The following is a 13,837-nucleotide window of genomic DNA, read 5'->3' as shown; positions in this document are numbered from 1 at the left end:
TAAAGGAGCTGCAGAATGCCTACCACAAGGCACGGGAGGCAAACCGCTGCTCTGGTGCTGCATCCAAGAGCTGCCAGTTCTACAAAGAGCTGGACGCGATACTCAGTGGCGACCCCACCTCCACTGCGAAGACCACTGTGGATACTTTGGTGTCTCCCGTGCCAGTTGAGAGTGGACTAAGCCAGAAGGAGAAAATCTTGGATGAGGATGTGGACGGGGACCCAGAGGCAGAAGATGACTTTGAGGCCAGAGATGCATGCAGCCAGGAGCTCTTTTCTACCCTGGAGGAGGCTAGCCAGTCATAGCTGTTGAATGTTGGCGAAGTGCAAACACGAAAGGAGGTCCCTGGTAAGTGGGTTTGATTTTGGGACTTGCTGAGGTGAGTTGTTGCGGGCAGGAGGGTTGCAGAAAGCAGGCTTGTCTCTGCATGATGCACGTACCACCACATGCCTAGTCTGAGCGGCGGAACAGGGTGTTGATTGACTCCCTCACATCTCAGGGTATGTCTAGGCTACGAAATTTAGGTCAATTTTATGGAAGTCGATTTTTAGAAATCGATTTTATACAGTTGATTGTGTATGTCCCCCCTAAGCGCATTAAGTCAGCGGAGTGCATCCTCACTAGCGTTAAGCTCCCAATGCCTGATGGGGCAAAAACATTGTCGCGGGTAATTTTGGGTACATGTTGTCAGTCTCCCCTCCCTCCCTCCCTCCGTGAAAACAACTGCAGACAATCATTTCACTCCTTTTTTCCTGGGTTACCCGTGCAGACGCATAGCACTGCAAGCATGGAGCCCGCTCAGCTCACCACTGCCGTTGCACGCATTATACTGCAGTATGTGCAGAACCGGGCTAAGAGACGGCAGCACGAGGATGATTGTGAGGGGGACATAGACACAGACGTTCCTGAAAGCATGGGATGTGGCAGTGGGGCTGGTTGATACAGTGGAACGCCGATTCTGGGCCCAGCAAACAAGCACAGACTGGTGGGACTGCATAGTGTTGCAGGTATGAGATGATTCCCAGTGGCTGCGAAAGTTTCGCATGCATAAGGCCACTTTCCTGGAACTCTGTGAGTTGCTTTCCCCCGCCCTGAAGCACAGGAATGCCAAAATGAGAGCTGCCCTGACAGTTGAGAAGCAAGTGGCGATAGCCCTGTGGAAACTTGCAATGCCTGACTGCTACTGGTCAGTCGGGAATCAATTTGGAGTGGGCAAATCTACTGTGGGGACTGCTGTGATTCAAGTAGCCAGTGCAATCACTGACGTTCTGCTATCAAGGGTAGTGACTTTGGGAAATGTGCAGGTCACAGTGGATTGCTTTGCTGCAATGGGGTTCCCTAACTGTGGTGGGGCGATAGACGGAACGCATATCCCTATCTTGGCACCGGACCACCTTGCAAACCAGTACATAAACCACAAGGGGTACTTCTCAATGGTGCTGCAAGCACTGGTGGATCACAAGGGGCGTTTCACCGACATCAACGTGGGATGGCCAGGAAAGGTGCATGACGCTCGCATCTTTAGGAACTCCAGGCTGTTTGAGCAGCTGCAAGAAGGATCTTCCTCCCCAGACCAGAAAATTACTGCTGGATTGAAATGCAGTAAATGGAGAACCAGCCACCCCTTGCTTCCATGGCTCATGAATCCATACACAGGCAGCCTGGACAGTAGTAAGGAGCAGTCCAACTATAGGCTGAGCAAGTGCAGAATCGTGGTAGTGGAACCTGCAGCAGCGGATTGTCCAGAATCTCCATGAGAGTTTCCTGGAGATCGTTGAGCCCTGGTCTACACTATAGGGTTAGGTCGAATTTAGCTGCAAAGTTCTAAACACCTGAAAATGGCAGTTCACACAGTTCAATAGAGACTTGTTAGAGTTTGGCAGTTACATTCTCTGGAGATTCCATCTGCACTGAGCATGTTCCAGCTCGGGGATATGGGCTGAGCAGGACTTAGAATCATAGAATCATAGAATATCAGGATTGGAAGGGACCTCAGGAGGTCATCTAGTCCAACCCCCGCTCAAAACAGGACCAATCCCCAACTAAATCATCCCAGCCAGGGCTTTGTCAAGCCTGACCTTAAAAACCTCTAAGGAAGGAGATTCCACCACTTCCCTAGGTAACCCATTCCAGTGCTTCACCATCCTCCTAGTGAAAAAGTTTTTCCTAATATCCAACCTAAACCTCCCCCACTGCAAGTTGAGACCATTACTCCTTGTTCTGTCATCTGGTACCACTGAGAACAGTCTAGATCCATCCTCTTTGGAACCCCCTTTCAGGTAGTTGAAAGCAGCTATCAAATCCTACAATTGTTCTTCCCAGATTCCAGGGGCCATTATGGGGCCAGGCACAAGAACAGAGAACAACGAGACTGTTTTCTGTGAGCGTTAAAAGCCCCTCCCGCTGTGCCCAAGCAGTATGGAGGAGGAAACCACCTGACTCAAATGCAGAGGGACAAGAGCTGGTCCTGAGGTGGGACTGGGAGTAGGATGGGACAAAGTGCCTAGGAGAGTGTGTAGAGGAGAACTGGAACTGTCAGGTGGGGGAAGATAGAAAAACTGGGATCTAGGAAGGAGAGATGGGGGACTGAAGAACCAGTGGGGAAAGGGGGAGACTGAGCTTGCCAAGGAGCTGGGAGGAGGGAGACTGGGATCTGAGGAACCAGTTGAGTGGGGCAATTCAGAGCAAGCGGTGGGTGAGACAGATCAGATGAGGAGCTAGGTTGGGTGGAGCTCAGACTAGCTGGACAAGAACCCTGGAGCAAAGACTAGGATGAGGAGCCCAAGGGGGCACTGGGACTGGAGGTAGCCCCAAGGCAGAGAGAACAGGAGTACTTGTGGCACCTTAGAGACTAACCAATTTATTAGAGCATAAGCTTTCGTGGACTACAGCCCACTTCTTCGGATGCATACAGAGTGGAATAAATATTGAGGAGATATATATACACACATACAGAGAGCATAAACAGGTGGGAGTTGTCTTACCAACTCTGAGAGGCCAATTAAGTAAGAGGAAAAAAAACTTCTGAAGTGATAATCAAGATAGCCCAGTACAGACAGTTTGATAAGAAGTGTGAGAATACTTACAAGGGGAGATAGATTCAATGTTTGTAATGGCTCAGCCATTCCCAGTCCTTATTCAATCCTTTGTTGATTGTGTCTAGTTTGCATATCAATTCCAGCTCAGCAGTCTCTCGTTGGAGTCTGTTTTTGAAGTTTTTCTGTTGTAATATAGCCACCCGCAGGTCTGTCATTGAGAGAGTTGGACTGGTTGGGCAAGGAAACAAGAAAAAGGATGAGAAGTCAGTGAAAAGGGAGGAGGACTGAGCCAAGGAGTTGGTGGTGGGGAAGCAACAGGACAAATACAAGAACAAACTGAAAAGACATCGCAGAAGGAGTCAGATGTTGGACAGGGGGGAAGGGGCAGAAGGGCCTGTGACCACTGGAGATCTCCCTCTCCAGAACCTGGAATTGAGTGCTCTGGGAATTACTCAGGATTGTATAGTGAAGGAGACAGTTGTCTGTAGGATCCTGCCTCATTTGTTGCAGAAGTCAGCAGCTGTTTAAGAGACTGCAGGAAGAGAAAGGTTTTAAGGCAATTGAATGAAGCATGGATTATTGAAATCTATCCCTGCCTCTTCCATAGAGTTCCTATGTGATATTAGAGAGACAAGCTGGGGGAGGTAATATCTTTTATTGGACCAACTTCTATTGGTGAGAGAGACAAGCTTTCAAGCTTACACAGAGCTCTTCTTCAGCTGTGGGAAACTATACAAAGTGAAACAGATTGTTTAGCATAAGTAGTTAATACATATTTTAAGGGACCATTCAAGGTGAAGGGGCCCATTAACACCTCTCCAGTCATAGGGAGGAAAGGAAGGGGAGGGGGAGGGAAAGCAGCTGGGGAAGGGGGTTGTTAGTGGGTTGCAGATTGTTGTAATAAGCCAGAAATCCAGGGTCTCTACTCTGTCCACGATTTTTAGCATCTAGCAAATTTATGAGTTTAAGCTCCCAGGCTCATCTGTTGAAAGTGTTGTGCAGGTGCCCTTTGAGAATGAGGACTGACAGCTCAGATATGGAGTTATCGCTTTATGAAAAGTGTTCACCCGCAGGTAATGTGGGGTTTTTGTCTTTTATAATTTTCCTGTCCAAGTTAATTCAAGAATGTAGTGATGGTCTGCTTTCACCCGTATAGTGGCTATTGGGGCATTTAGTGCAGAGGTGACACATGGGGGGCATGTGGGGTCAGATTGGCCTGCTGGGGGTGGGGAGGGAAAGGGGCTCTGTCCTTCTCTCCCTGTGCCTCCCCCCAGGGAGAAGGGCTGAGCATGCTGGGCGGAGGAGAGGGGGGCTCCAGCTCACTCAGTCCTTGTCCCCAGCAGCCGAGCCCAGGCAAGGAGCGGGCCACTGCTCCCTCCCAGCCAGGCTCTCTCAGGCAGAAGTGGCTTCGTCCCGGGGGAAAGGCACAGGGAGAGAAGGACAAATCTCATTCCCCCACACTGGTAACTTTGGTGGGGTGGGGAGGGGGGGGGGTCACTGGGCAGAGGAAACACATGGGGTGGCCATGTATCCTCCCCTTTAGATTGTGCCCCCCAAGTATGGGGAGGCACGAGTTGTCTATAATTTAGTGCACTGGACAAGGTACACCACATGTTGTGATAGGCATGTGTAGGACCCATGGAACTTGAAAGGTGTTTTAGGGTGTTGGGGCGGGGGTGTTGATCATTGTAGCAGTGAAGATATGTTTGCCTCTCTTGTTCTGTCAGAGTCTGGTGCTACTTTGAATTGGTGTGTCCTGGTCTGTGGGAAGCTTTCTTGTGATGATGATCTCGGAGAGGTCGGGGAGTTGTTTGAAGGCCAGAAGTGGTGGATCACTCAGGATAGATTTCTTTCAGGATGGACTGACTATGGGTTGTAGTTGTTTGATGATGACCCTCATGGGTTCCAATGTGGGGTGGTAGGTGACAACTGGGGTGTGCAGTCTTTACATAGATTGTAAAATCTCTGAGGCACGGATTGCCTCCTGCCAAGTATCTGTACAGTATCCAGCACAATGGGGCTCTAATGCTGTCTGGGGCCTCTCTGTGCTACTGTAATACAACTAAATATTAGTAACAATTCAGGGTGGCCCTCATAACTCACTTGTGGCTTGCTTTACACAGACCACATCATCTTGTAGTCAATAGGTTGATGTGGATAATGAGCTTTTGGGATACCCCAGATTTCACTAGACAGCAAATATTGCAAAAGCAATATCCCTGGATACCTCCTACTAGGGCTTCCTCTGCAAATTACACAATAGTTTGCATACTGCTCAGAAGATAGTTTTCAATGGCCAATCCCGCTTGGGATATTAGTGGAGTAATATCGAAAATGGAAGGGCATGGATGGTGGGTGAAACCCCCATTCAGGGAGGCTACCCCTAACCCCGCCCCTTCCACCAGAAGCTCCACCCATACCCCACCCCTTCCACCTCCCCTGCCTGCTGGAGCCCCGAGTCCTTCCCCCCCGTGGCTGGAGGAGCCCTGGCCAAACAGCCCTGATCCCTGGGCTACCAGCCAGCCTGAGAACTGCCCTTGGCTGCTAGCCAGCCCGAGCTGCCGGCCTGCCCTACCACCAGCCCAAACCACCCCAGGCCACCGGCCAGCCCGAGCACTGGCCTAAGCTGCCCAAAGCTGCTGGCCCGAGCCACTCTAGGCCGCCGGCCAGCCTGAGCCACGAGCTCCAGGCTGCTGACCAGAGCTGAGCCCCTGACAGCTTCTGGGGAGAGGGGGGTGAGAAGGGATGCAGTGGGCGGGGAGAGGGATGGGGGGCCTCGGGGGAGTGGGTGTGTGCAGGAGAGGAGAGACGCAGGGAGTGGCAGGTGGTGGGGACCTCATGGGGGAGTGGGGTGGATGAGAGGATGGATGCAGAGTGTGGCGGGAACCTCCAGAGAGGGGGGTGAACTGGAGGAGAGGAGGGACTCACCAGGCAGTGGCAGGCAGTAGAGGCCTCGGGGAAGAGGTGGTGCACAGGTGGGGCCACCACGGCCCAGGCATTCTGCGGCGGGTCCGTGGCGGCTCCTATTATATCCGCCGCCCGTGTGGAAGGGGAAGATGGTGTCATGGTTAAGGCATTGGACTTGAACTCAGCAGATTATGGTCCAACTCCTGGCCGTGTCACAGGCTTTGTGTGTGACCTTGGGTAAGTCACTCAGGGCCAGATTTTCAAAGGAATTTAGGTGTCTAAAGATACAGATAAGTACCTGGGCACCTAAATTCCACAGGCCTGTAGTCTCTCAGTGCCTCAGTATCCCATCTGTAAAATGGGAATAATAATCCTTCCTTTGTCTGTGCTGTTTATTCAGACTCTGATGTCTCTGAGGCAAGGGCTGTTTGTTGCTATGTGTCTGTACACAGGCTACATAAGGAGACCTTGATGTTGACTGGGGCCTCCAGTTGCTACCATAAATAAATAATAATAACTAATAATTTAATATGAGGAAGATCCTTTGGGCTCTAGGATTATTTCATTGGACCCCTTTGGGGGAAATATGATTGCAAGTCAATGAGCAAACAGTGTTAAACACAGCTGCTGGCCATCTGGCAAACACTGAGAAGCATGCTGTACTGTATCTAAGAATATAGATTGCAGCTTCATTTAAACAAAACTCCTGGTTAATTGAAGTTCAGTTGTATCCCCTGAAATTTGCAAAGCTGACTGACCAGTCTGTAGTGCTAACAGCCATCCATCAGTTTTCATTGAGCCCTGGGGTTGGGGAGCCAGATTTTAAATGCTGGCTATCCTCCTTTAGCCCCCTCTCACTTTCTCACCCTATTGCTACAAGAAGATAGTGGTAGCATCTTATTTTCTTCCCTGCCTCTCAGGTTCTGCAGAGCTAGTGAGTGGTATATCTCCCCTCTGCTCTGGGTCTGTGCTTTTTCAGCAGTGGTCAGATGGCTTCCCCCTCCCACCCCCACTTAATCCAAAACCCTGTTAATCCATAGGCAAGTGGTTCCCAAACTTTTTATTAAGGTGACCCCCCCCAACTGCATTTTGTCTTTTGTGTGTGTGTGTGTGACTCACCTTTACATGTATGCACCCTCTGCCCCGACACTGCAATCCGAAACCTGGTCTGGTGTGGAGGGGAGAGCCCAGGGCAGCAGGGGGCAGAGGGAGAGTGAGCTGGATCTGCACTCACCCCACAGTAGCCTGTTCCATGGGGCAGGGCCTGGCTTCCCATTCTGGGCATTGCAACCAGGCACAGTGGTCTCAACACCACTCAGGTTTTGCCCAGCAGCCCCTCCCTCAATCCCTAGGCCTCCTCTCCCCACCAGGTCAGGAGAAGTATATGTATGACTAGGTCAGGGCCAAACCCGGGACATGGCAACGCATCTACAACCTTCCCGCGACCCACTGGTGGATAAGGACCTGCCATTTGGGAAACACCACCATAGGCGTGTCCTCTGAAACCTTCTCATGAATAGGGTTACATAGTGTAGCTTATCTGAAACAACCTAAAGACCTTCACCTTACATAGCCTTCAGATGGGAAGGCAGGGCCTAGTCTTGCAAACACTGATGCATATAAGTGATTTTCCTCAATTACATGCACATATGTTTGCAGGATTGGGCCCATAATGCCAATTTTTTAAAGGCATTTAGGCACTTAAAGATGCAGATAGGTGCCTGGGGGTGCCATGTGACATAGGCACCTAGGCCCAGATTCACAAAGGTGCTTAGGCATCTAACTCCCAGACACCTAAATCCCATTTTTAGGTGCCACTGAGATCCACAAAGCACCCATGTGGCTGTCATCTAACCTGTAAGCGACCAAACTCATTTGGTGCCTAAGTTATTGTGGTACCTATGCACCTATATTTCTGCCTCAGCGCATGCACAGTGCTTCCTCACTCTGGACATCCAGGTGCCTATTTCCCAACTAAACCCCAGTGCAATCCATAAATCTGAGTGTAGGCCCTGTAACTGTGCCTTAGTGGGTCACAACTGAGGATGCCAAATTCAGGATGAACTGCTGAGAAATAGGGCAAACACAACCCAAAACTGGTGGTTATTCTTTTATAAGATATACCAAACCAGCCACAAAAGTAAACTCCTGTACACCACACAGGCTAACAAGAAAACATAAAGGCAGTTTCCTCAGGCATTCCAGTTCTTATATCACCACCAAAAACACTGGATTCAGAAATGAATGGTTCTTTACAACCAGTCTCATCAAATAATAGGTTCTTCTGATCCCAAAGGACCAGCCACACACCCAGGTCAATATATATAACTTAGATCTTACCCAAAAATCACGCTGGTGCCAATCCTTTAGTATCTAAAATCTAAAGGTTTATTGAAAGAAAGAAAGAAAGAAAGAAAGAAAGAAAGAAAGAAAGAAAGAAAGAAAGAAAGAAAGAAAGAAAGAAAGAAAGAAAGAAAGTGAGCATTAAAATTGGTTAAAGGAATCAATTACATACAGTAATGGCAAAGTTCTTGGTTCAGGCTTGTAGCAGTGATGGAATGAACTGCTGGCTTAAGTCAAGTCTCTGGAGTACATCCACAGCTTGGATGGGTCATTCAGTCCTTTGTTCAGAGCTTGTTTGTAGCAAGGTTCCTCCAGAAGTAAGAACTATGGGATATTCTGGTTTGGGTCTCCTCAGTTTCTCCTGCTGAAGTTGCTCCACTATAATTAAATGTTAATTGGGCCAGAGAAAGAATGAGACTCCCTCTGTAGTCCAGAGATTAGAGCACTCCCCTGAGTGGTGTCAGATCCCTTCTCCTTATCAATAGAGCCAGTGTTTTTCAGCAATGAAAACACAGTAATTTTAGATTTTCAAAGCTGTATATTTCAGAAATTTTGGATATGCGTTATAGTAATATAAAAATATCGTATTTCATTGTAATACTGAAGGCTAAAGCCAGCTGTTCAGTGGGGTGGGGGACAAACACTGGGCACTGAGGGCTAAAGCCAGCTGTGTGCTGGGGACAGGAGCCATCTATGTGCTGGGGAGATGAGCGGGGAGAGGCACTGTGGACACTGCCGAGAGCAGGTGTGAGGGTCGTCCGCTCTGCAACGTGGCAAGGGAGCCTGGCATCCTGCTGCCAAGTGCCCTGCCCACCAAGGGGAAGCTCCATGGTGGTTTTGGCAAGCCCAAGTCTGTGTGAGGAGGGGAGAAGTTGGCAGCAAGTCTCAACAGCAGCCAGCCCCCAGCCCCCAGCCTCTGCCCTACATCCTGAGGAGGAGTCAGGTGTCTCCAGGGACGTCGGATTTCTACTGCATTAATAGCCTAACATCAGTTAAAAACTAGCCCAAACATAGTCCAATGTATTTATAGAAACAAAGTAGGGAGTTTTGGAAGGGGGGTGCGTATACTGGGAGAGGGTATTTGCGGGGGCGCTGGAGGAATTATTTGGGGGGGGTACTGGAGAGGTGTGTGTACTGGGAGGGAGTATTAGGGGGGTTTCTAGAGGAATTATTTGGGGGGGGTGTTGGAGGGGTGTGTGTGTACTGGGAAGGGGCATTGGGGGTGCTGGAGCAGTTATTTGGGAGATACTGGAGGGGTGTGTGTGTATTGGGAGAGGGTATTGGGGGGTACTGGAGGGGTGTGTGTATTGGAAGGAGGTATTTGAGGGTGCTGGAGGAGTTATTTGTGGGGTACTGGAGGGGTGTGTGTGTACTGGGAGGGGATATTTGGGGGTGCTGGAGGAGTTATTTGGGGGGTGCTGGAGGGGTGTGTGTGTGCTGGGAGGGGGCATTTGGGGGAGTGCTGGAGGGGGGATGTATACTGGGAGGGGGTATTTGTGTGTGTGTGTGTACTAGGAGGGGGTATTTGGGGGAGTGATGGAGGAGCATGTGTACTGGGAGGGGGCATTTGAGGGGTGCTGGAGAGTTATATGGGTGTACTGGAGGGGTGTGTGTATACTGGGAGGAGGTATTTCGGGGGTTGCTGGAGGGGGTACCTGCGACCTCCAGGTGGGGGGCAGTGTCCTGCTCCCTGTCACGGTGACAGGGAAGCTGGCACAGGCACAGGCCATCAATCAGGGCCTCCCTGCAGGCCTTTCCCCCTCCCCAGGGTGGGGAGCCGGGGCCTGGCCCTGTCAACCTTCCTGGGTAGAAATCTGAGGGGCACATGACCCCACACATGCCTTGCCCACACATCACCTTTGCCCCAGCCTCTGCCCTGCACGCTGGGAGTAAGTTAGGTGTCTCTGGGCAGAAATCTGGAGAGTCACATGATCTGTGTGCCTTGCTCACCCTCTGATCTGGGATTCCAGAAATGAAAGTAATTTTGGAAAAAACCTGCGGCAATAGCAGCATTTTCTGGAAACCACCAGCCAGAGGTGAAAGTAAGCTGGTACGCCCCAGTACGGCGTACCAGCAAGAGCCGGTGCACAGTACCAGAGCGGATTGGCTTCCCCTGGCGGCAATTTAAAGGGCCTGGGGCTCTCAGCAGCGTCTGGAGCCCCGGGCCCTCTAAATTGCCGCCAGAGCCCTGCTGCCAGAGCCCTGGGGAAGCAGCAGCGGGGCTCGAGCGCCGGTTTAAAGTGCCTGGGGCTCCTGCCACAGCTACCGCCCTGGGCCCTTTAAATCATCCACGGAGCCCTGGGGTAGCGGCAGTGGGGCTCCGGCGGCTATTTAAAGGGTCCAGGGCTGCGGTAGCCGCTACCGCCCCGGCCCTTAAAATAGCGCTGGAGATCCGCTGCTGCCTTCCCAGGGCTCCAGCAGCAGGGCTCTGGGGACGATTTAAAGGGTCTGGGGCGGTAGGGGCAGCCGGAACCCTGGGTTCTTTAAATCACTGCCCTAGCCCCTGGCTGCTGTTGCTACCCCAGGGCTCTGGCAGAGGGCCTCGGGTGGCAATTTAAAGGGCCCAGGGCTCCCACTGCCACTACCTTCCGTGGCCCTTTAAATCGCCACCCGAGCCCTGCTGCTAGAGCCCTGGGGTAGTGGCGGCGGGGCTCTGGCGTTGATTTAAAGTGCCAGGGGCTCCCGGCTGCCACTACTGCAGTGGAGCCCTGGGCCCTTTAAAGCTCCGCCAGAAGCTGGGGCCCCGGGGTGGCAGCAGCAGCCGGGAGCCCCCTCTGATGGTGATTTAAAGTGCCCGGGGATTTAAAGGCCCTGCCTCTTTCGGTTGAGGCCCTGCCCCATTCTAAGGACTCCGGAGTACCGGTAAGTCCTTTAAGTTACTTTCACCCCTGCCACCAGCCCTACTTATCAGGTACGGAGCGGGGGGGGGGGGGGGCGCGGAGGGGGACTTGAATTGGTGGTCTTCCATCTCTGGGGGGAATACCCAAGCCACCAAGCTACAGGTTATGAGGTAGTCACTTCTTCTTCCCCAGCTCTTGTGTGTGGAGTTAGGCGACCTTTGAGCAGACCCCACATGACAGTTAGGAGGAGTCTTATCTGGATTTGTGGATAGCTAGGTGCCTCCCTGCAGTCTGGATCTAGATACCGATCTCTGTTAGAGGGGTGGGGCTTAGCACACATCCCTCTCTTCAGCATCTGCCATTGGCTAGTTTAGGCAGCTCTCAACTTAGAGCCTACCTACGTTTATAGCACTACAGCAACACAGCTGCACCAGTGCAGCTGCACCACTGTAGCGCTTAGTGAAGATGCTACCTTCACCAACAGGAGAACTCCCACACCCTGAGCAACATAGTTATACCGACATACATTTATAAGGTAGGCCAGGGCTCTAGCTTTTGTGGATCTCATTCTAAGTTGCCTGTCTCTCTCCATGTGTTGTATAGGAAGCCCAGGTGCCTAAATCAGACTTTGTGGTTCACAGGGTTGTTCTAGTGATTCTCTTGGCACCTCAAAGTTAGGTGTTGTGAAACTGAGCATGGCAACACCTAAGTTACTCTGTGGATCCGGGCCCTAGTGAAAACCTCACTGAGCAGCTATCTACATTGTTAGGCACCTACATACCTGTAAAATCAAGCCCTTCATGATCATTGTTCTTTAAAACTCCAGACACAGATCGAGGCCTTGGGGAATGTCTTATCTCTAGAATATTTCTTTAATGGGTGACCTTATAATAATCAATAGCATTAACTTTCTCTACAGAGCATGGTACTTCTACAGGCAATATCTGACAGAATCCCACCCTCTCTGCTGAGCCTTTGGTAACTCTTTGTTTATTTTCTTTTCCTTAGCTCCCAGAATGGAGAAGAAGGTGGAGCTTGGCCAAACAACCAGTTTGATACGGAAATGCTTCAAGCCATGATTCTGGCATCAGCAAATGGTCAGTTTCCTTTAAGTACAAGATAATTGCATCAGTTGCAATGATGTAACATTTAAAGTGCATGTAATTAGATAGGATTTTAATATTATCAGTGGTTCAGAGCAACTGGCCGGGACGATGTGGCTTCCTAAAGTACTTCTTAAGCAAATACCATCAGAATACCATTGGCACTTGTATTACTATGCAAAAGAGACATGAACCAGGGTGCCAGAACAATCTGTATAGTGAGGGTGCTGAGAGCCATTGAATCAAACTGTAAACTCTGCATACGATGGAAACCACTTCAAGCAGCACCACACACACACACCCTTCGTTTCAGCACCCGTTATATGAATAGGTTAGGATATGAATAGGATACGAATGGGGAATTATTAACATGGAGCAGGGCTTGCGGTTGATGTGAGATAGTTATTCAGTTGTGTAGTAAGGCAGGAGGGTAAAGGCTGAGACTTTCCAGTACCTGCATTCTTGAGAGAGTGATATCTGGCTCATAATATGGTGATATGGACTAGAAGAGCCTGTGTTTGGAGTGTCTCTCTCGCTTTTTAAAAATATATATGTGTAGTTGTATAGAAAGTCTGATCCCAAAATGAAACAAATATGCAATGTCTGATTTGATACACCAGTACATGCGAGGGGATGCCATTTTGGTGTGAATTTGAGAAAAGGAGCAAGTTGGGAGACTTGGCTGTGAATAGAACATGGAAACAGTACTGGAAACATAGGATTTGCTGTACTGGATCCCAAGGCCCATCTACTCCAGTATCCTGTCTCCACCAGTGACCAGCACCAGAGGATTCAGAGAAAGGTGCAGTAGACAGATGTGGGATAATCTGTCCCCCTCTTCCCCATTCTCACATATGAGGGAAGGAATAACATGTGTTAGTAGCAGAAAAGAGATGTTTTTTGGTTTTGGAACAAAGGGACAGATTTTTAAAGAAGAGAACTCCTGTTTTACAGGGGCAATTTTGCACCCATGAAAAACTGTGATCACAAATATTAGTTGGTAGATGTTTAACGACCTGGCTGTACCCACACATCCAAGAATTATTCTAGCTGCTAGCTCATTTTTGGTAGCAAAATGCAGACACATTTTTAGTGCTCACAGCAAAAGAGAGGGCTGAGGCATAACTGAATATCTGCCTCACCAGCTTTAAAATACTTTATTTGCAATGATTATTATTGTGGTTTGTGTGTGGGTTTTTTTTTTTAACTTTTACCATCTATTGTTATGTGAGAGTGACAGGAAATACAGAAGAGTATTTGTAGCTCTGTGATCCTGGTGCACTTTTGTTAATGAATCATAATAGACAAGTCATTAGAATACAGAATTCAAGATAAAGAGGCTAGCTGTTTTACATAGAGCCTTTGTTTATAAATACCTTTAAGTTTGTTCCCTCTAAATTTTAAAGATAGAAAAAACAGCATAGCCATAAAACACTGACAAAAATGCTTAGGATGTTTTCTCTCTGCTATTGGCAGAAAAAAGTCTGTGGTGAGGATTTCAAATTGCTATTTCTTCTTTGGAGAGCTGCTTTAGCCTGAACTTTGTCACCCTGAAAGCCTCTCTGCAGACTCTGAGCAGCCCATGCAAACAGCTGCCACAGCCAGT

The 13,837-nt window shown here is 49.7% G+C and overlaps 1 protein-coding gene across 44 annotated transcripts in view; it reads left to right on the top strand.

The window, feature by feature from the left end:
- The window catches only part of LOC101938858 (protocadherin gamma-C5-like), a 415,891-nt gene that overhangs the window by 388,471 nt on the left and 13,583 nt on the right, over positions 1–13,837 (top strand). For all 44 annotated transcript variants that reach the window (XM_065555809.1, XM_065555808.1, XM_065555775.1 and 41 more), the window contains one exon: positions 12,137–12,225. In XM_065555809.1, the coding sequence (XP_065411881.1) occupies positions 12,137–12,225 (89 nt within the window). The remainder of the gene's footprint in view (positions 1–12,136; positions 12,226–13,837) is intronic.

Source organism: Chrysemys picta, chromosome 8 (assembly GCF_011386835.1).
Source record: "Chrysemys picta bellii isolate R12L10 chromosome 8, ASM1138683v2, whole genome shotgun sequence".
Classification (NCBI taxonomy): Eukaryota; Metazoa; Chordata; order Testudines; family Emydidae; genus Chrysemys; species Chrysemys picta.
The sequence above is the reverse complement of the archived record's forward strand: the minus strand, read 5'-3'. Positions and strand labels throughout refer to the sequence as shown.